Here is a 27098-nt window from a genome sequence, read left to right as displayed (position 1 = left end):
TTGCAGTAATGGTCCCTGGTATGTCTGCCTAATGAAACTGTCATGTATAATGAGTGTTGTCAAACAGTAGAGTTCTTTTTTTAGACTGGGGTGTTCTGAACAGTGTTCATGTGCATTTGGCCATTGAATTTGAAACCTAGCTAATAGCATCTAAGCATTTTTCTGTGGGTGGGTATCATGCTCTGGACAGTATTAGTTGAGTTAATGGGTATAAAACCCAGAGCACATCGCTAGCCCCAAATAAATCGCGGATTGACACTGTATCCACAATTTCAGAGAGGTCCTAAGGGATGGAGATGGAATGTTGGACGGTATCCTTCAGAAAGTTGGATGGTATACAGTGGTGGTAATGCTCATTGCAAACCATTCCGACCTGCAAGTACTTCACACTGTCACTGATGCTAATGCGGCTGTAGCTTGTCAGAGGGAGCTCTGCATTTTGTGCATCAGACCCGCTTTATACCCAACTTGGGGCTACTTCATACAGTCGTGGAGCATGTTTCCATCTCACCCCTCACCGTTGAGCACGTAAGCAAAACATAAACTGGAGTAAAACAAATAAACGAAATGACTTTGGATGACATTAGCGCTCGAGTACTCAACTGATCCGTCCCAAATCCTGTCGTCTGCTGTTTTAACCCGCGCGTATATATATCTTTGTTTATTTTGTGCCTTGGTTAAAGGAGCATAGAGAGGAACTTGGTACGAGCTCAGCATTCAGTTTAGTATTGCTCTTTCAGAAAGATATTCACTAGAGTCTGGTGTTATTTAAGATGAGCTCCCAAACATTGTATGTTATCTATCATACTTTAAAATGCTGTTCTCGTCATTAAGATGCTGCTTGTTTGTGGTGTGACTCCTAGAAAATGCAATGAAGACCCTTTCTATTCCTACAGATTTGAATTGCAGACTGAAGACAGCAAACCTTAGGTTTTTAGCTCCTAGGGGTAACACTTACTCTTCTTTTGGTTTTTGCATCTTTCCATGCTAGGCCCCTGTCCCTTCCCTTACCCTGTACTGTATAACATTATGTTGTTGCCCATGTTAACCCCTTTTAGTTACAATCTGAGTTCCTGTTACTTTGTGTCTATGCCTGGGCAAGACTGGGAGAAGAAGGGGTTTCGCCTTCAAGTTAACGTGGTTGGCCAGTGTTGAGTGAGGAAGGGAGAGTCCTTTACACCAGCTGGAGATGGAGCCAGTATCTGACCAGAGCGTTTGATGAACGCTGGTGTACAGCTTCCAGGAGTGGTCTGATTTAAGTTAGCCACTCACGGAGAGGACATAGGCAAAGGAGGTCACTGGTAGGATATTATCAATAAACCACTGCCCACTCTTCACCATGTGTCTTGTGTTTACCCCACAGTCCAATAAATGCATCAGCTCGCTGTGCACAACTTCTCTTGCTGGTACCACCAGCATTGTCCAATGGACATGATCCAAAATGGTAAGACCTTCAAGGTGACCTCAACATGGTTTGAATTCTCTTTGACATTCCAAAGGTTTGAAGGTAAAACTTGCAGGACTCAATCTGATTTAGCATTCTGGTTTGATTTCAGCTGCTCTGTGTGCACGCAGGGTTAGTGCCTGCAGAGAGAAACACTGACCCACTCACACACCTATTACCCACACAGAACTAACCTGTAACTGAGTGAAGGTCCCTCCACCAGTTCACTGTATCTGACGGCTCAGAATAAAGTTGTGTGTTACCCAGATTGCTCTTCTGTTCTATATTCCCCTACATTTTTCTCTTCTCTATAGGAACGTAGAAATGTGGAGAAGCGGAAAAGTCTATCTCTCCAATTCATCCAAGTATAGCAAAGGATGAGAAAAAGCCATTCGGCCCATCAAATTTGTCCCTCTAGTACCCCAACTTTCCTGTCAAAGTTCATCCCTCTAGTACCCTCATTCTCCCAGTCTCTGTAGCTTCTCTCTCACCAATCTCTCTGTCTGTCTCCAGCTTCGGTCTGTCTCTCTCTCTCTCTGCCTCTCATGCCCGTCTCTGTCTCACTCTGTCTCTCATGTCCATCTCTCCACCCGCCTCTGCCTATTTCTCTCAGTCAGTCTCTTTTTACTCACCTCTCGCTGCCTGCCTCTCTCAGTTTCTCTGCGCATCTCTCTCTGCCTATTTCTATGTCTCTCGCTTTCTGCCCATGTTTCTGCCCATCTCTCTCTACCCGCCTCTCTCTCCACTCATCTCTGCCTGTTTCTCTTTTTCCGTCTCTCTGCCCATCTTTCTGCCTGTTTCTCTCTTTGCCTGCCCCTCCCTTTTTCTTTCTCTCTGCCGGTCCCCTCCTCTCTCTCTCTCCCTGCCTGTCTGTTTCTCTTTGTGTAACTCTATGTGTCCTTTGCTATCTCTAACAATCTCCAGCTCTCTGTGGCTGTCTGTTTGCTGATTGAATCACTATTCCTGTTGTGTTGTGTTAGATGCTTTCTCCGTGAAATGCAACAAAAATGTCTTTAGAAAGAGTGATGTGTTTAGTTCAAGGCAGCCAGAACCTCCTGATACCCACACACTTGCTTCCATCCCTCATCTCCCCAGTGCCATTACAACCATCTCGCCCATGGGGTGATCCCCATCCCCCAGGGATGTCCTTACATATTTACAATCATCAGCAGAATCAAAGAGTTTTCATCTTGAGGTACAAAGGCCGCAAGCTAGTCATTTATTGAGATTCTGATGCTAATATTAAACATTGGCATATACTGATACAGAACAAGGATCTGCTGACTGTTTTTATCATGAGGCATTCATTTGGACGGTTGCCTGTTTTGCTCCCACTCTCAATCTTTATCTCCCTCATTTTCACTTTTTCTTTCTCTCAGATGCTCTCTCACTCTCTCAATTGTTTTTATCTCACTCTTTCTCTCTCTGATGCTCTCACTCTCAGATTCTTTCACTTTCTGATGCTCTCTCGCTCAGATTCTCTCACTCTCACTCAGATGCTCTCATTCTCATGCTCTCTCTCTCACTCTCACTCAAATGCTCTCATTCTCATGCTCTCTCTCACTCTCAGATGCTCATTCTCAGATGCTCTCACTCAGATTCTCTCACTCTCAGATGCTCTTTCTCTCTCTCTCAGATACTCCCTCTCATTCTCAGATGCTCACTCTCTTACTTAGATGCTCTCTCACTCAATCGGATTCTCTCTTACTCAGATTCCCTCTCACTCTCAAATGTAGTATTGTTTTTGCCTTTTTCACTCCCCTTTCTGTCTATCTTTCACTATCTCTCATTCTCGTGTTTTCTCTCATTGGCTCTTTTAATCTCACTATCTTGATCACTCGTTCTCTCTGTTACTCCCTCCTCCTCTTTCTCCCGACCTGTTTTTCAGTCTCTTATTCTCACTGTTTCGCTCTGACTTTCACCGCCTCACCCTCTCACACTATCTCTCTGTACATATATCTCTCCCTCCATATATCTGTGTCTCTTTATTGTACTCCCTCTTTCTTAGTCTCTCTTCATTGTGCTTCAGCTCCCTCACAATCTCTCCTTTTATCTCAGTTTCTCTCCATCTCACTCTCTCTCCATGTCTCTCCCTTTCAGCTTCTTTCCATCCCTCTCCTGCTCTTAATTTCCCAATCTCTGTCTCTCACAGTCTCTCCATATATCTCTCTCTTTCTTAGATTCTCTCCATTTCTCTGTCTGTCTGTCTCTCTCAATCTTTCTTCCTCTCTGTTTCTCTCCATCTCTGTCTCTCTCTCTCAATTACTATCTTTCACAGTCTCTCTCCATCTCTCCCCCTCTCAATATCTCTCACAGTCTTTCTCCATGTTTCTCCCTTCCTCTCCTCCTCTCTCAATCTCTCACAGTTTCTCTCCATCCTGACCCATGATTGCTTTGATTTAGTGTTACTGTACAGTGCAGCTCCTTTGTAGACACAAGGTAACACGAACTCCGACATCTTCAGGTAACTCGCATGTCCCCATTACTGCCTCCTGCCTCTCAAGCTGGCTTCACTCATTCTCTGCCTTTCATTGTTCACACCTGTACAACATGTGGCCTCAACAGCCAGCCAACCTAATCTGTTAAGCTGTTTTGTGGATGTGGTGGTGTGTGAGGCCGGGCTTCACGATGGATCTGGAAATTCGGGAACAAAACAAAAATCAGAGCTCACAAACATTCAAAATACAGAGCTATCAGAACAAGTCACCCCTGTTTTCAGCTCGGGGACATATGGGGAGGAGAGGAAAGCCACATCTGCCATATCTCCACTCTGGTTCATAGCCCCGCCAGCCTGAGGCACCAGCCTTGGCCTCTCCTCACATTGTGTTGAAGTAGAGCAAGGCACGGCACTTCCTTGCCTTATGACCTTTCCTTTTTGGGGCTAATGAATGCTGTTAAACTACAAGACCCATGATGCTCTGCATGGAAATCTTGGACTCCCTCCATGCCAAACAGGCAAAGCATCATGCGACTTGTAGTCTTCACTACTAACGGTCTCTTGATTGGGATTTTCTGCAGATATGTAGTGACTAGCTCTCTCGTTGAATTAACACCTGAAAGCTGAATGGTTACTGAGATACTCTTGAAGCCTTTATATATCGATTGTTTATTAAAATAACACGATTGTGAAACAAATCTGAATAAAAAGAGACACCTTTCACATATGAAGATTCAGGAGTCAGTTTGTGCCACTTGCTCTGGTTGCTTAGGAATGTAGCTACAGGATCAAATAAAAGACTATTGGAGTCCATCTGGCCAGTCCCAGAGTTCAGTAAATCCCCCCACCCCACTCCCTCCTTGCATCTCTCAATCACTTCTTTCATCAAAAAATCTACCCAGCTCTCTCTTGAATGTGCCGACACTCTCACCGTCCACTGTCCCCCTGGACAGTCTGTCCCACTCGTTCCCCAGTCTCTAGGGTAGAACTTGACTTTGTGGAAATAAAATCGGGAGAGATGTAAAATGGGCTGCCAACTCACTATCACCCGTTTTACACTATCGCACAAAGTCAAGATCTACCCTTTTGCATGAAGTCATTAAATCTACACTGTCTGCCTACCTTCCCTCTGTGTCCCCATTACACAGTCTGTGGGGTCATATAATCTTTGCCCCTACAGTAACTTTAATAAAGTCTCTCCTGGACCTTCTTTTTCCCAGTCTAAGTATTTCCAGCTCCCTCCGCCTCTCCACACATCAATCTGGGAAGTTCTTCAAGTTTAAGGCACTACATAAATGCAAGTTGTTGTTGTTTATGTGTTCACACATCCACCCGAGTTCTTCCTTTCCTTAGTTAACTCTTATTGAACACAAGGAAAGAAAGAATGGGGAAACGTGACTTGGTCTATCAAGCACTTCCTCTTCCCCAGGCCACGTACAATGTTTCGCTTAATGGGCACAACCCAATTTATGAGACATTAAACTGAGGCCCGTCTAGTCAAATGGATGTTAAAGCTCTTATAGTGCTATTTGAAGAAGAGCAGGGAGTACGCCCAGTGTCCTGGTCAACATTTATCTCTCAACCAATACCACCAAAAACAGATTAACTGGATATTTGTCTCATTGCTGTTTGTGGGATGTTGCTGGCACAAAATGGCTGCCATGTTTGCCAACCTGAACCTTAGTGCAGAATTCCTCTCTCCACTCCCAAATTTTATCAACTCTGACGCGCAGATATCCATCCAACCTTGTATTCCACATGTATACATCATCTCAGCAGCTCAGGAATCACTGTGTTCCCTACAGTGTTCAATCATCTCTAGTTTTACTCATTCTTAAATCCTGTACTTGAACGGAGGTTTGTTTATCTTGCTCCATTTTTACAGGAGTTAACACCATTAATATGGAGTCTATTTCACATACTCACCACTGTGGGGAGAAATATGCAGGGTTACCTTTGAATATCCATACTTCAGCCCAATGTGTCACAGCTCAAATGAAGCCATCCGCTCTTCATACCCCTGAAAAGTCTTCAATTGAACCACGTCCACTCCTTAAGCAGCTCTTCATACCCCCAAAGAGTCTTCAATTAGAGCATGCTCACTTGACAATTAACTCTTCAAGCTCTTGATCCATGATTTCTTATTTAAACTCTTCTTGAATATTCCAGAACAGGTGGCTACAGTGAATACCTGAATAAAACTGTATGGCCCAGAAACCATTAATGTGACATTAGGCATGATATTTAATGAACTGTATGGCATGTTTGCTATTTAATGGGGGTGTTAACTCATTTATAGCCCAGATGTAAATTTCTAACGCAGTTACTTCTTTGCTAATGAATTTTGTTATTTATAATGAAACCAAATTGTTTTGTTAAAAAAGTGGGAGTTGTTAAAGTACAGGAGTCTCAGGTCAGATGAAAGATAATTAAAAGACATTGGCCAGGAAATTTTTCAAAGCTGCTGCACCTCGGCATTACTTCTGGGTCTGCTGGATAGCGGAATAAACCCTCTAAAGTAATACCCCACATTGCACAAGAGAAAGGGATTTGTTTGCACATTTTTGCCCCCTTTTCTCCCCAAGGTGCTGGAGTGACGTTCTACAGGCACCAACAGCCCTCCAGTACCTCACCTAAGGACCATTTTCAAGTGAGAGCCTCAACAATGAGTGTCAGCAGGATATTCAGCTGTGGGAAGCATCATAGCCGAGCCCCTGATCCTGTCCTCACTTGACATCTACAGACGCTGGGGTTTTTGGATAGTGATCAGGAGCAGCTGATTTTTCCCTCCCCATCCCTGAACACCGAGGTGAAACACTGCATTGGCTGAGATCAGTTAAATCAGCACAGACTGGGGATTGAAACTGAAACATTCCTGTTTTGTATGGTTTAGTGCCACACCATGTGGGGAATTTACCCACTAGGCCAACAATGAGCCCAGGCCACCACCAAAGTGGCTCTGGAACTAATCATGGAGGTGTGCACGAGCAGCCAAGAGATAACCCTCTCCTTGATTTCCCCCTTGGAGCACTGGCCCTTCCTAACCGACCCCTTCCACAACAGCATGGTTGAGACTCACAATTGAGCGGAAGGGGAATTGAAGATCTCACTCACACATGACATGGAGGCACATCCCACCAATCTATGCCCTGTGCCCCACACCACACCACACCACCTCACCCCATCAAAACACAGACTATTTCTTGAAGGAGAATGGAGCCTCCCATTTATAGCAAAGGCTTCTTTTTCACAGAGAAACCCAAGTCAAGGACCAAGTGCAGGACACCACCAAAGTTGGAAAAAAGTAAGAGAGAAGTAATGGTTAGTTGACGCCAAGCTTGGATTTTAAAACCCTTAGATTGCAGGAGAATGAAAGATTGAGCGAGGTGTAAAACCCAGAGGCTTTGGTTTCCTGATCTAAAGGATTTAGATGAAAAGATGATTTGTTGTTTGTTGATTGTGGTGAAAAGGAAGCTCTGTCTGGCCATCCCAGATGGGACTGAGCTTTGCCTCTGGCAGATCCTTTGAAGAGTGAATCTGATCTCCAAAATAATTAAAAAGATAACGATCGTGGACTTGGGACTGATGAAAAGCACTGCCTTTCATATGTGTTTGACTTCACTAAAGACTTTTACATAATTTTATACAAGACAAGATTGAGAGGGATGCTGTAGGAAATGAAAATTTTCCATAGGCGCAGTGTTGAGTGGAGTCTATATTGCATCCAATCCACCCCCTTTAAGTTTGTAACCGGATGCATGCCAGTAAATTTAGTGAACCCACAATCCAGGCGGAAAACCAGGCTCGAAGGGAGCAGGGGTCATAAATAGAGTGACAGCACTGCAGTGACGATTCTCTGAACATCGCTCCCAACCAGCATAGCTACTCCCAGGTCACAGATTCACCCGATAAAATGTTAAGTTCCGAGGAGAGTTTAAAGAAGTTGGATTGGTTTCTTTGGAAATGACACTTTGCGTTGGTCTAATGGCAGTTTCCAAATTCTGAACGGAATTGATAAAGTTGTTCCAGGCAAATTGTTCCCTATGGTGAATGGGTCAAATCCCAGAGGACACAGGTTAAAATGAGTGAGTTAGGAGTAAGGAAGGAAACGAGGGGGAACTTTATCATCCAAATAAGAATCGAGTTGTGGAATAAGTTACCAGGGAAGGACTTTAAAATGGACAGTGTAAATGGGGTTAGGAGATAGTTTCTGGAGAGAGAAAGGGTTGAGGGATATGGTGAGAGGGTGGGTAGGTGGGGTTGAGGGATATGGTGAGAATGTGAGGTTAAGGGATATGGTGAGAAGGTGGGTGGGTGGGGCTGAGAGAGATGGTGAGAAGGTGGGGTTGATGGATATGGTGAGAAGGTGGGGTTGATGGATATGGTGAGAAGGTGGGGTTGATGGATATGGTGAGAAGGTGGGGTTGATGGATATGGTGAAAAGGTGGGGTTGATGGATATGGTGAGAAGGTGGGGTTGATGGATATGGTGAGAAGGTGGGGTTGATGGATATGGTGAGAAGGTGGGGTTGATGGATATGGTGAGAAGGTGGAGTTGATGGATATGGTGAAAAGGTGGGGTTGATGGATATGGTGAGAAGGTGGAGTTGATGGATATGGTGAAAAGGTGGGGTTGATGGATATGGTGAGAAGGTGGGGTTGATGGATATGGTGAGAAGGTGGGGTTGATGGATATGGTGAGAAGGTGGGGTTGATGGATATGGTGAAAAGGTGGGTGGGTGGGGCTGAGAGAGATGGTGAGAAGGTGGGGTTGATGGATATGGTGAGAAGGTGGGGTTGATGGATATGGTGAGAAGGTGGGGTTGATGGATATGGTGAGAAGGTGGGGTTGATGGATATGGTGAGAAGGTGGGGTTGATGGATATGGTGAGAAGGTGGGGTTGATGGATATGGTGAGAAGGTGGGGTTGATGGATATGGTGAGAAGGTGGGGTTGATGGATATGGTGAGAAGGTGGAGTTGATGGATATGGTGAAAAGGTGGGGTTGATGGATATGGTGAAAAGGTGGAGTTGAGGGATAAGAACATAAGAAATATTAGCAGGAGTAGGCCGTATAGCCCCTCGAACCTGCTCCTCCATTCAATCAGATCATGGATGGTTGTCTACCTCAGCTCCACTTTCCTGCCCTATCCCCATATCCCTTGATTCTCTTAATACCCAAAAATCTATCGATCTCAACCTTGAATATACTCAATTTTACAACACCAAGTTATAGTCCAGCAATTTTATTTTAAATTCACAAGCTTTCGGAGATTTCCTCCTTCCTCAGGCAAACATTTGTCTGTTGTTTACAATTGTCAACCCCAGTCCATCACCGGCATCTCCACATCTTGAATATACTCAACAACTGAGCATCCACAGCCCTCTGGGGTAGAGTTAGCCAAAGATTCACAACCCTGAGTGAAGAAATTTTTCCTCATCTCGGTCCTAAATGGCCGACCTGTTATCTTGAGACTATGACCTCTAGTTCTAGACTCTCCAACCAGGGAAAAAGCCTCTCAGCATCTACTCTGTCAAGCCCCCTCAGAATCTTATATGTCTCAATGAGACCACCTCTAATTCTTCTAATCTCCAGAGAATATAGGCCCATTCAACTCAAGAATGGGCCTATAAATGGTGAGGAGGTGGGGTTGAGCAATAGGTTGAGAAGGTGGGGTTTAGAGATATAGTGAGAAGGTGGGGTTGAGGTATTATGGTGAGACGGTGGGGTTGAGGGATTATGGTGAGACGCTGGGGTTGAGCGGTTATGGTGAGACGCTGGGGTTGAGGGATTATGGTGTGACGGTGGGGTTGAGGGATTATGGTGAGAAGGTGGGGTTGAGGGATTATGGTGAGACGGTGGGGTTGAGGGATTATGGTGAGACGGTGGGGTTGAGCGGTTATGGTGAGACGATGGGGTTGAGGGATTATGGTGAGTCGCTGGGGTTGAGGGATTATGGTGAGACGCTGGGGTTGAGCGGTTATGGTGAGACGCTGGGGTTGAGGGAATATGGTGTGACGGTGGGGTTGAGGGATTATGGTGAGAAGGTGGGGTTGAGGGATTATGGTGAGACGGTGGGGTTGAGGGATTATGGTGAGACGGTGGGGTTGAGCGGTTATGGTGAGACGATGGGGTTGAGGGATTATGGTGAGTCGCTGGGGTTGAGGGATTTTGGTGAGACAGTGGCGTTGAGGGATTATGGTGAGACGGTGGGGTTGAGGGATTATGGTGAGACGGTGGGGTTGAGGGATTATGGTGAGAAGGTGGGGTTGAGGGATTATGGTGAGACGGTGGCGTTGAGGGATTATGGTGAGACGGTGGGGTTGAGGGATTATGGTGAGACGGTGGGGTTGAGGGATTATGGTGAGAAGGTGGGGTTGAGGGATATCTCTCAGACATTCTCTGTCACATGCTCTCTCTCTCTCTCTCTCACACACCCACATCCTTGCTCTCGCTCTCTTTCTCACACTCACTCATGCTTTCTCATGTGCACTCTCTATCTCTTGTTCTCTCCTATGTATGCTCTTTCTTGTGAAATCCTGAGTTTCTGATCATTTAGAGGGGCTGCTTTAGATACAGCAGCATGGGTATGCATAACGCTGGTTCACCTTCAGAGAGCTGGGAGCAATGGCGTCAGGGCCTCAGATCCCTAGTCAGTGATTGAATGGCATTGATATTTTACTGAATATTTTACTCTTAGTAAGTGAGAGCAGCTGGAATCTCTAATGGTGGAATGTTAGACACCCAATTAGAGAGGTCGGTATCTCGAGTTGTTGGCTTAGGCATGTTCTTTTTTTATCATTGGAGGAGTCCCACAGTTTGTGAGGAGACTGAGGGAGGGGAGGAGTCCCACAGTTTGTGAGGAGACTGAGGGAGGGGAGGAGACCCACAGTTTGTGAGGAGGCTGAGGGAGGTGAGGAGTCCCACAGTTTGTGAGGAGACTGAGGGAGGGGAGGAGTCCCACGGTTTGTGAGGAGGCTGAGGGAGGGGAGGAGTCCCACAGTTTGTGAGGAGGCTGAGGGAGGTGAGGAGTCCCACAGTTTGTGAGGAGACTGAGGGAGGGGAGGAGTCCCACGGTTTGTGAGGAGGCTGAGGGAGGTGAGGAGTCCCACAGTTTGTGAGGAGACTGAGGGAGGGGAGGAGTCCCACGGTTTGTGGGGAGACTGAGAGAGGTGAGGAGCCCCACAGTTTATGGGGAGACTGAGGGAGGGGAGTAGTCCCACAGTTTTGAGATCCTAGGAAAGTATGTTAATGTAGAAGAGGGTGTTTTGAATCTTGATTTCAACACAGTGAGGATGCTGGGAGAAGGGAGAGTGTGTGGGACGGGTTCTCTGAAGCTGAGGTGCAAAAGTGTAAAGTCTGCAGGAGCACTGGCCATATTAGCATTGATAAAATAGAGGAAGACAAAAATAAAGTTGTGGAAAAAGACAGAGGTTAGAGACTAGAGATGAGACAGCGATCACTTGTCAAGCAACCAGCTTTGTATTCTGTCCAACAGTGCAAGAATATGGGAGAGGACTCAACTCTCAGACAGACCTGGGCTTAATAGAGAGATAAGAGTTTGAGTGGAAAAGAAGTGTTTGGCATGAAGGGGGAACAGTTTCTTGGAGCAGCGGCAGGAATGGAAGAGATGTGGGCACCGCTTTGGGATCAAAGGTGATACCGAGGCCGAGAATGTTGATTGAAGTTGGACTAAAAGTGAAGGTGGGAACTATTGGTCAGACTAACAGCAGACACAAAGAAATAGTTTTTGAAGAATTGAAAGAAATAAGCTTGTAGGTAACAAAAACTGTAGATGCTGAAAATCGGAACTGAAAACCAAAAATGCTGATAACACTCAGCAGGTCAGGCAGCATCTGTGAAGAAAGGAAAAAGGTGGGGTTAACATTTCAGATCTATGAGCCTTTGTCAAGAGCGTTGTGATGAAGCGTCACATTAACATCACCTGCCTGACCTGCTGAGCGATTCCAGCTTTTTCTGTTTTTATTTAAGCTTGTAGGTAACCAGTGTCCTCTGGGAACTGGACGACAGTGTAAAACAGTGGACGACCCGTAACCTGGGCTTCTAACCTTCTGGCTAAAAAACAAGACTGCACTTGTCAAAACTTTGAATTTAATACAAAAGTTGGCCAAAGTCACGTAAAATGTTGGGTAGTCTTAGTTTAGATGGTTCTTAAAGGGCACGGTCTTCATGCATTGGGCACACTGTTTTCATTTGCTTACAAATGCAAGGTGTGATGATGTAACTATTGACATCACATCAAAACAAGGTGCATGAACTAGAAGAAACCAAAAATTGCAAATTTGATTAAGGTATTGAAGGCCTTCCAGCCTATTTCACCTCCATCCTTTCAGACTACCAACCCTACCATCTTCCCTTTCTGGCATTAACACCTGTCAAAACAGGCAGACAGGACCTCGGGTTTAAAGTCTCATCTGAAGGACGGCACCTCCAACAATGCAGCATTCCCTCAGTACTGCCCTGGAATGTTGGTCTAGAGGATGTGCTCAGGATATGGAGCTGGGCTTCAACCCACAACCTTCTTAATACAAGGCGATGCAACCTGGCATTTGCCCAGAACTTCCCCGTGAAGACAGTGGCCCTTTAAACTAGGCCAGAGGCCAGGGACAGAGCTACACGTGAACCAGGGAAGTTAGTGCAAGGTCACATCTGGGACTAGGTCAATTAAAGGAGTTAGTTGTTACTCCTGGCCACAGACAAACTGATCTGGGCCCAGACTGACTCATGGGCTCAGTGGTAAACCTAACAAGAATTGGGGACGAACGTGTTCAATGGGAAGAGAGACACTTAGTGACAAACAGAAGTACTGCTTCTCCACCTTGCATGCACAAATTGAGAAACCTCGCTAAATGCCTGCGCAGTTAGCGCAAGGCTGAAAAGAGCAAGAATAAAATCAGAAAGTACTTGTTAGGTGACTGTAAGCTCGGAGTGGCACTCTTGAATGGCAATGAGTCCCAGCTCGGTCAATAACCCACAACCAGGCAGGGTCCTGATTGGCAATGAGTCCCAGCTCGGCCAATAACCCACAACCAGGCAGGGTCCTGATTGGCAATGAGTCCCAGCTCGGCCAATAACCCACAACCAGGCAGTGTCCTGATTGGCAATGAGTCCCAGCTCGGCCAATAACCCACAACCAGGCAGGGTCCTGAATGGCAATGAGTCCCAGCTCGGTCAATAACCTGCAGCTGGGCTTAAAGACACGTGGAGCAGCAAGTCTGCCAGGGATCAGAGGTGAGGGTGGGGCTGGGTACAACTGACCCCCCCAAGTCATAAAACAGGTGCCAATGATGTACGCTCATCTCTGTTCATCTAACTCAAGGAGAATGAACTCAGTAAAACCCAGAGTAATAAAGACACTGACACAGTGATGCTGTCAGCCTCACACCCCACCACAGCCCATGGCATCATACTGACAATCATACTGACAATGGACCATCATAGAAAAGAATTAAACTGCAATGTAACGGCTATTGAAAAGGAATAACTGGTGATATTTTGAATTTGTATCTAATATTTAAAAATTGCACATCCTTACCTGGATCCTTATTTCCTTGATAATGTGTAACTATTGCATTTGTGTGTGAAATGGTTAGCATGGACCTCCCTGTATGGGATACACCATTCACTGAGAACATACCATGGCTTTGGCTGTTTAAGGATTTTGGCTGCTAATGTTTGCCTCATTTGCCAACTAGGAATTTTAAGATCAGATTAGACTTGTTTCGAAGTCACTTCAGATCTCAGCTGCTTTTCTTCTGAAATATTTTTGTTAACATGGAACATGGATAGGGCTACAGTACTCTGGGTTTGACTGCTATACCCAACACACTCAAACCTTATGTACCCTACACAATCTTGCCAGATGCCAGAGGCACGGGGAAAACAGTCTTGATTGAAACTCTTGATTGGCACAGTTGGCAGGACAACAATCAGCTTGAAGATTGGATGAAAAATACATACATTCCATTTATAATTAATTTTGGGAGCTAATAGAATATCTTCTTACAAAGACAAGTACCCCTTCTAGGCCATCCTTCCATAGAATACCCCATTACTGCACCATTATTCATCTCTACACCCGAATTCCCATTCAACGGACAGCTCGGACAATAGTCTGTGTGGTCAGCTGCATGAAATCAATTGGCTGCTTTCACTCTAGTTCCCGATAGGTGGGGATGCACAACATGTAACTGCCCTTTAGCTTGACACGGAATGGAAATGTCCCACTTGTGCAAGAGAGAATGCTGCTGAGAGGTCAGGGGCCAAAGCACATTGTTGGACTAAGCGCAACAGAACACGTGGTTCTCACGCATGAAGGAACAGAATTCCCTTGGGTTTCATTTATTGCCCTGCTTCCGAGCAAGCCTCCGAGCACAGAAACATATCCCAGGCAATTTATGTCTTAACTCCGTGTCCACTCCCACAGTTTCATGGAATCTTACAGCAGAGAAGGAGGCCATTCGGCCCATCATACCTGTGCCTACTCTTTGAAAGAGCTATCCAATTAGTTCAACTCCCCTGCTTTTCCCCGTAGCCTTGCAAATTTTTTCTTTTCAAGTATTTATCCAATTCCCTTTTGAAAGTTACTATTGAATCTGCTTCCACCGCCCTTTCAGGCAGTGATTTCCAGATCATAACAACTCGCTGCGTAAAAAACGTTCTCCTCATCTCCCCTCTCATTCTTTTGCCAAATATTTTAAATCTGTGTCCTCCGATTATCGGCCCTCCTGCCAGTGGAAACAGTTTCTCTCCATCTACTTTATCAAAACCTTCATGATTTTGAACACCTCTATCAAATCTCCCCTTAACCTTCTCTGCTCTAAGGAGAACAATCCCAGCTTCTCCAGTCTCTCCACATAACTGAAGTCCCTCATCCCTGGTATAACTCTAGTAAATCTCCTCTGCACCCTGTCCAAGGCCTTGACATCCTTCCTAAAGTCTGGTGCCCAGAATTGGACACAATACTCCAGCTGGGGCCTAAGCAGTGATTTATAAAGGTTTAGCGTAACTTCCTTGCTTCTGTACTCTATATCTCTATGAATAAAGCCCAGGATCCCATATGCTTTTTTAACAGCCTTCTCAACTTGTCCTGCCACCTTCATGTGAACCCCAGGTCTCTTTGTTCCTGCACCCCCTTTAAAATTGTTTCAGTTTCCCAGCTGTCCCATTTGTTCTTGACTCGATTTATCTTAATTACTTAAAATAGGTGGATGTTCTAGAACTTAGCACACTCAGTAACGCCACTGAGTTCTAGAATATGGCTTCCTGTGTGACAACACAGAGTACTGGAACCTGGTCCCTAACAATGACTCAAACTTCTAGAATCTGGTTCCCTTGGCAACAGAATTTCAAAATCTGGCACTCACGATAACACCCCAAAGTTGTAGGAACTGCTCTGCTTAATAACAGCACTAAAACCTGGCTCCCTCAGTAATGACTGCAAGTTCTAGAACCTGGCTTCTTCCTTGGTGGGGCGGAGTTCTAGGACCGTGTGCTGTACGCACCGCACCAGAATTTGGCATCTTTAGTCATCATTGGGATTCTAGAATCTTCTGCCCTTTGTAACTCGGAATTGTTCAGGAACGTGACATTCCAGATTATGAAGTAGGGTTCTAGAATCCTTTCTAGCTACTCGCTCTTTTGAATCTCCTTTCCCTCATACTGATTTGAGAGTCACAAGCCGCTGTTTAATGCACGTCCTTTTTGAGTCGTGCAACGGAGGGAAGAACAGGAGGGAGAGGGGAGAGGTGGGACTCAGACTCTGAAGGGACGCGAAGCAAGTCTATTATTGAAAGTGTTTACTGTTAGTGTTTGTAGTGGAAATGTCTGGTCATATTCATGGATTGATGCTAACATTTCTCTCTCATTGCCTCTTTTTTTTCCGCTCACTGTGCATGCGTTGTGGTGCTCTGTCTAGAATCACCTCGAGCCTCAGGAGGGTGAGCAAATTGTGTAAGTGCTCACAACCATTCACCACATCACACTCCCCCTCTTGGGTTTTGTTTTGTTTGGATTGTTTTAATTCCGCTGTCCTGTAGACCGTGAATGCTTCCCATGGTGACGGTGACGTGTCGGACTGTTCTCGCTGTGTGTGTGTGTGGATTTGTGTTTAATTTTTTTTCTTTTTATTTGAGCTATTTCTAACCCTTCCACGGCCTGTCCTCCATCAAGTCAGTCAGACGCCAGTCACACTCTCTGCTTAGATCACCAGCACGAAAGTGAACACAGATATATAAGAACAAATTCTCCATTTCAATGCCTGGAATCCACCTACCATTACTGATGACTCTGTTACTTGTATGTTCACAGAATGGGCCTAGGTATCGAGTACACCAGCACTCTGTCCCCTGGACTCTCGGGCCTGGGTATCGAGTACCCCAGCACTCTGTCCCCTGGACTATCAGGCCTGGGTATCGAGTACCCCAGCACTCTGTCCCCTGGACTCTCAGGCCTGGGTATCGAGTATCCCAGCACCCTGTCCCCTGGACTCTCGGGCCTGGGTATCGAGTACCCCAGCACCCTGTCCCCTGGACTCTCGGGCCTGGGTATCGAGTACCCCAGCACTCTGTCCCCTGGAATCTCAGACCTGGGTATCAAGTACCCCAGCACTCTGTCCCCTGGACTCTCGGGCCTGGGTATCGAGTACCCCAGCACCCTGTCCCCTGGACTCTCGGGCCTGGGTATCGAGTGCCCCAGCACTCTGTCCCCTGGACTCTCGGACCTGAGTATTGAGTACCCCAGCATTCTGTCCCCTGGACTCTCGGGCCTGGGTATCGAGTACCCCAGCACTCTGTCCCCTGGACTCTCGGACCTGAGTATTGAGTACCCCAGCATTCTGTCCCCTGGACTCTCGGGCCTGGGTATCGAGTACCCCAGCACTCTGTCCCCTAGACTCTCGGGCCTGGGTATCAAGTACCCCAGCACTCTGTCCCCTGGACTCTCGGGCCTGGGTATCGAGTACCCCAGCACTCTGTCCCCTGGACTCTCGGGCCTAGATTTCAATTCAGCACAAGTTGATGGGATAATAGTCACCTCTTACAGCCCCCTGCATGGGTTCTAAATTAATTAATTTTGAATTTAGCTTCAACCAAATTCATGCTCACCAACAAGAGGGAGTTTTACTCGGTACCCAACAATGAGGCAGTGTAGAGGGAGCTTTACTCTGTATCTAACCCGTGCTGTACTTGCCCTGGGAGTGTTTGATGGGACAGTGTAGAGGGAGCTTTACTCTGTATCTAACCTGTGCTGTACTTGCCCTGGGAGTGTTTGATGGGACAGTGTAGAGGGAGCTTTACTCTGTATCTAACCTGTGCTGTACCTGCCCTGGGAGTGTTTGATGGGACAAAATTGGATTTGATAAAATCTCCAATCTGTTGAAGAGACCCAGCGGTTTGATGGAGCCTGGAGGAGGCCATACCCTTTAGTTAATTCTTTGTTTGTTTGAAAGTGTCACTGGCATTCTGAGTCATTAACTCATTCCCTCCATCTCTCCACACCTGCCCTTAACCCAGAGGCAGTTAGATCTCTGCCACAAGCTTCTCTTCCCTGATTCAAACAAAATAATACTCCTGCCCCCTCTGTTATGTTGAATAGCATTAAAATTAATGAGTGTAATTACCTTTTCTTTGATTTGGGGATCATCTTCTGTGTGCAAACCAGCAGTGTGCCTGCAATTTTCAACATTGGGTGGCAGCGGGAAAGGTAGCCCCTCCCCCTCCCCCCACACATGCTCCGAGAATTACCCTTAATGGGTCAAAGGTTAATTCGTAATATCTCAAGCATGACGTAACACAGTCACACCTCTGCACATATATTGTTTAAAAAAATGAGTGTGATTTTAATCAGTGTCTGAACCGAGAAGAGTATTTGAGGTGCAAATTTTTCCCTCAAACCTTATTTGGGTTTTATGCAAGGTTATGGAACCAGTGCAACAAAACAAATAATAACCAGCTAAAAATAAATAAATGGGTGAGGGGACGTGCAGTGCCTCCTTTACGAATCCTCTGCTGCTGCCTCCTTTAAAGGGAATGAAAATTTGTATCTTTTAGCTCTGTCCCAGGTAATGCTGAGTGCTGAGTGTGAATTACTGGATGATGAGTGTGTTGTATTGTAGGAGATACTGAGTACTGGTGTTCAGTGTATTTAAAATAACCTGAAGGCGTGAAGTGGAAGAGGATGGACAGTGAGATGGGGCAGCACTACAGGCTGGCACAAAGTGCCGTGCCTTTGATTTCACGCTTGGACAATTTCTGATCTTGAGAGGAGATCATCGGGAAAGAGGGAGGGAAGCGCCAAGCCTGGACTGGCCACTGGGCAAGTCTTTACCAGGAAACATCCTTACCAACCGAACCATCCCGGGCTACCCTCACTCCTGTCCCTGTGAGGGAGCTCAGGAGTCAGTTATCCAACTTTTCCCTTGGGTGAGCATTTCCATATAGTGAGGGGAGAACCTAATGGAGTGTGGAAAAGATGACTAACATATATCCTAAACAAAGGTTCAACGGTGTTAGTTGCCTTTATCTATCTTGATTGCGTTTTAATCATATTTTTAAATGGTAAGGACCCCATACTCAGCCCCACCATACTCAATCCCCCAATACTCAGCCCCCCCAAAGCCCCACCATACTCAATCCCCCAATACTCAGCCCCCCCAAAGCCCCACCATACTCAATCCCCCAACACTCAGTCCCCCCAAAGCCCCACCATACTCAATCCCCCAACACTCAGCCCCCCCAAAGCCCCACCATACTCAATCCCCCAATACTCAGCCCCCCCAAAGCCCCACCATACTCAATCCCCCAACACTCAGCCCCCCCAAAGCCCCACCATACTCAATCCCCCAATACTCAGCCCCCCCAAAGCCCCACCATACTCAATCCCCCAACACTCAGCCCCCCCAAAGCCCCACCATACTCAATCCCCCAATACTCAGCCCCCCCAAAGCCCCACCATACTCAATCCCCCAATACTCAGCCCCCCCAAAGCCCCACCATACTCAATCCCCCAATACTCAGCCCCCCACACACAGTCCCCCCCAACATTCAGTCCCCCCAAAGCCCCACCATACTCAGTCCCCCCAACACTCAGTCCCCCCACACACAGTCCCCCCAACATTCAGTCCCCCCAACACTCAGTCCCCCCACACACAGTCCCCCCCAACACTCAGTCCCCCCAACACTCAGTCCCTCCCCAACACTCAGTAAGCCTCCCAACACTCAGTCAACCCTAAACTCTGTCACACCCACCCCCTCCACACTCGCCTGGCATCAACCTTTCGTCAGAAGAAAGAAAAAATTTAACAAAACATAATTTTTGACAGATCAAAAATACAGGCACGAGATCGCTTAGAACCGGTCTAGCGAGTCAGCTTCATGGGCTGAAGGAAATCGGGAATTTTGATCATGAAGAGGGGAGTTGAAGAGGACAAATAGAATGACAATCTGAATTACAAAGGATTAAGATGGATGAGGTGGAGGGAAGCAGGGATCTGGATGATTATAAAGGATGTGAGTGAGATGCCTTGCATGGATCCTAAGATTTGAATTTTTTTTTTCAATTGATAAACCTCAGGGAATGTTGAAGCCCCATAGTGCAGGACATCACTGAGGTTATAATTAGGAGGTGGTGACACCAAGTGTTGCTTTAAAAGCCTGTAGATTGTAGGAGATGGGGAAGGCTGAAGGAAGTAAAGAGTTCCACAGTTCTACGGACCTGGACAAGAGTGAGTTCGATGAGGAACGCATGTAGGATGGATAAAGGAAAGGTCAGAGGAGTAATAAACAACATTGGCAACAGCTCGCATTTAAATACAGATTTTTACATAGGGAAACTAAACACGGAGAAGGAGAATTCAGACACCAAGCAAGAATCGTAGGAGGAAATGGGGTGGTGACTAAGGTTGAGGTTGAACAGATCAGAGGAGCTTTTTGATGTTAGGGAGAGAGATAACAAGGTGGAGGGACGGTGGTGGTTAGAGGGCCTTTTACTGATAACAGAGTGGAGGTGTGGGGAGGAAGCACAGTGAACGAGGCTTAGACAACAGAATGCACAGGCTGGGTTAGGAACATAGGAAAAGGGACAAGAAAACTGGTCCATCCGCAGCCGTGGTGCAACCTTTGTGCTCCGTCAACTCATTCCCCCTCCTCCCCAATCACACAGTCTCATGAGAAAGGCAACAAAAAAAACGTTGGCCAATTTAAAGCAAAGAGACTCAGAAATTCCTCTCCAACTCCCAGAGGCAATCGAGCAAGCGTCAGGAGACCACGGTGACAGGTATCACTATGCTATTAACCCACCTATCTTCTATAACTCAAGAAATCTTCCACTTGCAGGAGCTCATCCAGTTCCCTTTTGAAACATTCGCAACAAATCTGCACTCACTGTACAAGCCACCATCTAGTTCCAGAGGTCGACAACTCTCTGTGAAACAAAGGGCTTCCTGGTGTCTAACCTAACTGTGTTTTCTTTTTTGCACTGATGTGTCCTAGTCCTCCACTCCCTAGCCAGCATAAACTTGGCTTGTATTCCCATGAGTTTAGAAAGTTGAGGGTGATTTAATCAGGGTCCTTAAAATGATAAAGGGATTCGATAGAATAGACATAGAGAAACTATTTCCTCTGGTCGGGGAATCCAGAACAAGGGGGCACAGGCTTAAAACTAGAGCTAGACCGTTCAGGAGCAGAATCAGCAAGCACACAAAGGATAGTGGAAATCTCAAACTCACTCCCCAAAAAGGCTATTGATGCTGGGACAATTGGAGCTTTCAAGACTTAGATCGATAGATTTTTGTTAGGTGACGGTATCGAGGGATATGGAGTTGACGTACAGATCAGCCATGATCTGATTGAATGACCGAATGAGCTCAAGGGGTTGAATGGCCTCCTTCTGTTCCTCTGTTCAAACAGATTCCTTTCATCATTTTAAAGACTTCACTCATATCCCCTGGAAGTCTGTGTTTCACCGGTGAATAAAACTCGGTTCCCTGAGCCTGTCTTGGTAATTAAGAACCCTGAGATTATTATTCTGGTGGTCCTCCTTTAGACCTTCTCTAGGGCTTCAATATCCCACACCATGTGAGCGAACCAAAACTGGGCAAAGTATTCTAGATACGCCATACCAAGGCCTTGAACAGGGTAAGTATTGTATTTCTAGTTTTGAATCTAACTATCCTAGCTATACACTCTAACACCCTATTTGTTTTTCCTATGGTGTTGTGACACTGGTCATGGACCTATAATGTTTCATGAAATTCGACCCCCAGGTCCCTGTCCTGCCCACAAGGTGTACACGTGCCTGGGATTACCGTGACCCAAATGCATCACACTGCATTTATCCCCATTGAAGAACACTTGCCACACACGGGCCTGTCCCCCAGTATATCAAGATCAGCCTGCGGTCTATTAATTTTTTCTACAGTCCTAACTCCTGCACACACCAGTGTGTCATCAGCAATCTTAAGGATCACACTTCCAACATTTTCATCCAGATCGGTGATGAAGGTGGAGAAGAGCTACAGGCCTGCCAAGGACTCTACTAGTGACCAGTCCTAACACAGAACTGCTACCTTTAATAACCACCCCTCTGCCTACGAGATCCGGAATAATTCACGGTCCAGCCGAAAATCTGCTCAGCAATCCCACTAGACACAAACTTACTGAATATCCACCTGTGCTCCCTGTATCGAAGGCTTTCTGAAAATCAACTTACACAATATCAACTGGGCAACCATCATCCACCAACTTTGTGGCCTCTCCTAAAAATTCGACCAAGTTTTGAGACTGGACCTCCATTTTCTAAAAGTCACCCTGGGATTCTCCAAGATTGGCTGCAGTCTCCAAGCGATCACACAGCACCAACAGATCAGATCAAAGCTCTGCAGTCCTGCCACATCCAGTCGTGAATGGTGGTGGACAATTAAACAACTAACGGGAGGAGGAGGCGCTGTAAACATCCCCATCCTCAATGATGGTGGAGTCCAGCACGTGAGTGCAAAAGACAAGGCTGAAGCGTTTGCAATCACCTTCAGCCAGAAGTGCCGAGTGGATGATCCATCTCAGCCTCATCCTGATATCCCCACCATCACAGATGCCAGTCTTCAGCCAATTCGATTCACTCCATGTGATATCAAGAAACGGCTGAGTGCACTGGATACAGCAAAGGCTATGGGCCCCGACAACATCCCGGCTGTAGTGCTGAAGACTTGTGCTCCAGAACTAGCCGCGCCTCTAGCCAAACTGTTCCAGTACAGCTACAACACTAGCATCTACCCAACAATGTGGAAAATTGCCCAGGTATGTCCTGTCCACAAAAAGCAGGACAAATCCAATCCGGCCAATTACCGCCCCATCAGTCTACTCTCAATCTTCAGCAAAGTGATGGAAGGTGTCGTCGACAGTGCTATCAAGCGGCACTTACTCACCAATAACCTGCTCACCGATGCTCAGTTTGGGTTCCGCCAGGACCACTCGGCTCCTGACCTCATTACAGCCTTGGTCCAAACATACACAAAAGAGCTGAATTCCAGAGGTGAGGTGAGAGTGACTGCCCTTGACATCAAGGCAGCATTTGACCGAGTGTGGCACCAAGGGGCTCTAGTAAAATTGAAGTCAATGGGAATCAGGTGGAAAACTCTCCAGTGGCTGGAGTCATACCTAGCACAATGGAAGATGGTAGTGGTTGTTGGAAGCCAATCATCTCAGCCCCAGGACATTGCTGCAGGAGTTCCTCAGGGCAGTGTCCTTGGCACAACCATTTTCAGCTGCTTCATCAATGACCTTCCCTCCATCATAAGGTCAGAAATGGGGATGTTCGCTGATGATTGCACAGTGTTCAGTTCCATTCGCAACCCCTCAGATAATGAAGCAGTCTGAGCCCGCATGCAACAAGACCTGGACAACATCCAGGCTTGGGCTGATAAGTGGCAAGTCACATTCGCACCAGACAATTGCCAGGCAATGACCATCTCCAACAAGATGCTGAATCTCCCACCATCAACATCCTGGGGGTCACCATTGACCAGAAACTTAACTGGACCAGCCATAAAAATATTGTGGCTACAAGAGCAGGTCAGAGGCTGGGTATTCTGCGGCGAGTGACTCACCTCCTGACTCCCCAAAACCTTTCCACAAGGCACAAGTCAGGAGTGTGATGGAATACTCTCCACTTGCCTGGATGAGTGCAGCTCCAACAACACTCAAGAAGCTCGACACCATCCAGGACAAAGCAGCCCGCTTGATTGGCACCCCATCCGCCACCCTAATCATTCACTCCCTTCACCACCGGCGCACTGTGGCTGCAGTGTGTACCGTCCACATGATGCACTGCAGCAACTCGCCAAGACTTCTTCGACAGCACCTCCCAAACCCGCGACCTCTACCACCTAGAAGGACAAGGGCAGCAGGCACATGGGAACACCACCTGCAAGTTCCCCTCCAAGTCACACACCATCCTGACTTGGAAATATATCGCCGTTCCTTCATCGTCGCTGGGTCAAAATCCTGGAACTCCCTTCCTAACAGCACTGTGGGAGAACCTTCACCACACGGACTGCAGCAGTTCAAGAAGGCAGCTCACCACCACCTTCTCAAGGGCAATTAGGGATGGGCAGTAAATGCTGGCCTTGCCAGCGATGCCCAAATCCCATGAACGAATTAAAAAAAATCTCTAAAATTCCTTGTAGCAACTTGCCTATAACTGACGTCAAACGAACTGGCCTATTATTCACAGGTTCTGACTTTCTGAATATAGCACCCACATGGATCTCCCTCTAGTCCATGGGAACGACCCCAGACATCAATAAACTGCTGAATATGTGAGTCAGCAGTTAGCATAACACAGCCCCATTTCTTTTAGTAGAGTGAATGCCAGCCGCCCCATCCTCCTTAAGAGTCCTAATCCTATCCAGGAGCAATTCTGCATCAATGGCAACAAATTCAGTTTTAGTGTCACCTCTATCTGGTACCCCAGCATCATCTTCAGCACTGAACACAGGTACAAAGCAACCATTCACTAGATCAATCATATCTTGGGATTCTACCCAAATATGTCCAGCACAATTTCAAAGGCCTTTTGCAGTCCTTGATTGCTCTCTGATTCCAAACATAACTGAAAAAACTTTTTGAGTTATCGGTACCATAACCTATACAACATCCTGGACAAGAAACCGTTGTAAGTAACAAGGTCTTGGTGGGATTAAATCATCGGAGTTAGGGTTAAGAAGGAGTTCATAAGCAGCAAGTAAACAAGTCCCACTGGGAGCACTGAAATTAGAGTAGGCTTATGACAGGACCGGCCCTTTCTCCCTTCCTCAGCAGCTCCATACCAACTCTCTGCATTCCCTTATTGGCCCCTAATAAAAGGAGTCTGCTGTTGAGTCACCGATCTGCACCAGATCTGAGCTCTATTATTGGGTTTTCCATTTGAACAATGGGTTAGAACATTGCCCACTCGCTTCTGGGATGGGGTTTAAATGGGGTCCAAACTAACAGGAGAAAAGGGCCTTTACTCTGTTACTAGTAAGGGTCCTGCTGGAATGAGTCTGTATCTAACCCGTGCTGAACCTGCTCTGGGATTGTTTGATGTGACAGTGTAGAGGGAGCTTTACTCTGTATCTAAACCGTGCTGAGCCTGCCCTGGGAATTTTTGACGGAACAGTGTAGACGGAGCTTTACTCTGTATCTAACCTGTGCTGTGCCTGCCCTGGGAGCGTTTGATGGGGACAGTGTAGAGGGAGCTTTACTCTGTATCTAACCCATGCTGAACCTGCCCTGGGAGTGTTTAACATTGACACCAGATACCTGAAATGATATAATAGCAGAGACCATCCTTCCCCTTGATCAACATCACCAAAAATTATGAATCATGTTAAAATACACAGATACCGTTTGATTCTATGTGAGATATGGATATTAAGATTCCATCACTGTGAATGCTGCTAATTTGATTTTAACGCATCAAAAGAATCAGAAAAATGCCATTCAACGCAATAGCCACCCACTTCTTCGTAGATCTTAGCCCCACTTACCCACCTTCTCTGCATCTCCCTCAATCCCATCTCCCTCCGGAAACCCATTTAATTGCCTCTTGACCCTACTTAGAAAGTCCGATTCAATACCGTTCCCTGCGGAGTTGCACCAGGAAGCTCTTGCATTCAATGCCCAAACTATGCTGAGTTGGATGGTACCAGTTGGCGGGGAAGGGGGATGTGGAAGAGATGCTGCAATTGGGCTGAGTGCCCCAGGCTATGAAGTCAGCAAAAAAAAGGTTTGCTGATCACTGTCTATTGGCTCCTGCTTGAGAATGTGTGTGTAGGGGTGTGAATGTTGGATCAAGATTGAATGGTGCTTGGCTGTGATCTCCCTCCATGGTCAAATGCCTGCAGTTACGGTCAAGAATGGAGAGGAGAGGCAATAGAGAAAGTTGAAGGGAGGAGGGGAAGGACTGAATTTAACTGCACCTCAGCAAGTGTTGTCTGTCAAGCGTGAAAATGCAGTGAAAGTTCCTTCATGCAGGACAATGCAAGTATGAAGGCAACTTCACGGTGTAGCCAGGTGCTGACACTGGAGCACATTGCCTTGGGTGAGTCACTGGGGTGAACCCCTGGACGCCTGACAACTCCTAATTCTCTGCTTTCTCTCTCTTTTTATCCACAGACTTTTCAGTAGTTTAGGAGAACTGAACACGATATCCCAGCGGAGCTATGGGGCGACATTCACCATCCGTCCTGGCTCCAGGCACCCCGTTACCCGACGGGCCCCGAGCCCCGGGAAGGCCGCCGTCGAAACAAGGACAGAAGCAGCCATTGGCTCACCAAGGCCCTCGCCACTCTCCACCCCGACGCAGACCCCCCCCACCATCCTCAAATCTTCCAGCCTCAACATCCCCCACGAGCCCAAGGAAGTGCGGTTTGTGGTGCGGAGCGCCAGTGCTCGCAGCCGCTCTCCGTCTCCCTCCAGCGCCCCCATGCATTCCTTGCTCCCCCCCAAGCCCTTCTGCCAGAAACCCATGGCGATGTGGAACAAGTACGATGTAGCGGACTGGCTCGACAGTCTGAACCTATCAGAACACAGAGAGAGCTTCTTACACAATGAGATAGAAGGCTCCCACCTACCCGCCTTGACAAAAGAAGACTATGTGGAACTTGGAGTCACAAGAGTGGGACATCGAATGAACATCGAACGGGCTTTGAAACATTTTATAGACAGCTAGCTCGACTGGTGGGGGAGAGGAGGGGATGGGTGGGGTCTCAACTGGTCTGGGTTTTTTTGGGGAGAGGGGGACTTTTTTTAAGAAAAAAATTACACTGCACTGAATGGTGGACAAGGGAAGAGCTAAATCTGAGTGGCGTTGCTATGGTAAATGTTGCATGAATATTATGGGATGTTGCTTGGTGTCGTTCCCACTGAAGCTCAACCAAGGTTCCAGTGAGAATCGCAAATTTTTTTTTTTGTTTCTTTTTTTCAGAAAAGATAAACGAGAAAAAAAATCGGCGAAGATTTCATTCAGTTGCCTTTGAATAATCGTTGCTTGGGAAGGGAATCTCTGGCCTTCTTCCTTGAGCCCACAGATTGCCACACAGGCTGAGAAAGGAGAACAGAGATTCCCTTCGGACTTTGGATGAGTTGTGTTATCATTAGGAGAATGTTTAAAAATAGCTACTATCAACCCCAGTCTTTTCTTAATTGTATAAATTTACTTCAAAGTCCCCTATTTTCTGAGGTTAAGGGAGGGGGTTAATGCTTAATCAAAGGGAAGAGAGCAAAATGGTGATGCTTCCCCTCCATGTGCTAGTTTGAGATATAGGGAAACATCCTCGGTCTATTCCATCAAAAGAATACTCATCTTTTTACCAATTATATATTTGAACAAAAATAATATAAAAAAAAGTTTTTATCTTATAATTTTACTAAAACTATACATATATACTATTATACGAAAATGTTAAATTGAATCTTCCAAACAAATGACTTGGTTAATGAGATTTCTCTCTCTTTTTTTCCCTCTTTCTCTCACCCACGGTTTTAATGAAGAACGCACCACAGTTTCAGGGCTGTAGGGATAATAAGTCAGAAACAAATAAACTAGTCGGACACTTTGGCGCATTTAACCCATCGTCTTCCATCCATGACAAGCTTGCTCAAAATGGGAATTTTTTTTGTTGTTGTGCAAACAGAAATAAGTAGGAACCCCTGGCGTGTA

The 27098-nt window shown here is 46.4% G+C and overlaps 1 protein-coding gene across 7 annotated transcripts in view; it reads left to right on the top strand.

Annotated features, from left to right (window-relative positions):
- Positions 1-26880, top strand: part of shank3a (SH3 and multiple ankyrin repeat domains 3a) — a 777353-nt gene extending 750473 nt beyond the window's left edge. For 3 of the 7 annotated variants that reach the window (XM_068005245.1, XM_068005243.1, XM_068005244.1), the window contains one exon: positions 25553-26880. In XM_068005245.1, coding sequence (XP_067861346.1) covers positions 25553-26108 — 556 coding nt within the window. In that variant the 3' untranslated portion in view covers positions 26109-26880. Of the gene's footprint in view, positions 1-896; positions 948-1363; positions 1445-15819; positions 15855-25552 lie in introns of all 7 variants that reach the window. The other 4 variants (XR_010967116.1, XM_068005247.1, XM_068005249.1 and 1 more) reach the window with 4 other exon arrangements.
- The last annotated feature ends 218 nt before the right edge of the window (positions 26881-27098 follow it).

This window comes from Heptranchias perlo, chromosome 24 (genome assembly GCF_035084215.1).
Source record: "Heptranchias perlo isolate sHepPer1 chromosome 24, sHepPer1.hap1, whole genome shotgun sequence".
NCBI classification, from domain to species: domain Eukaryota; kingdom Metazoa; phylum Chordata; class Chondrichthyes; order Hexanchiformes; family Hexanchidae; genus Heptranchias; species Heptranchias perlo.
Note: the sequence above shows the minus strand (reverse complement) of the source record. Positions and strands in the feature narration are given on the sequence as shown.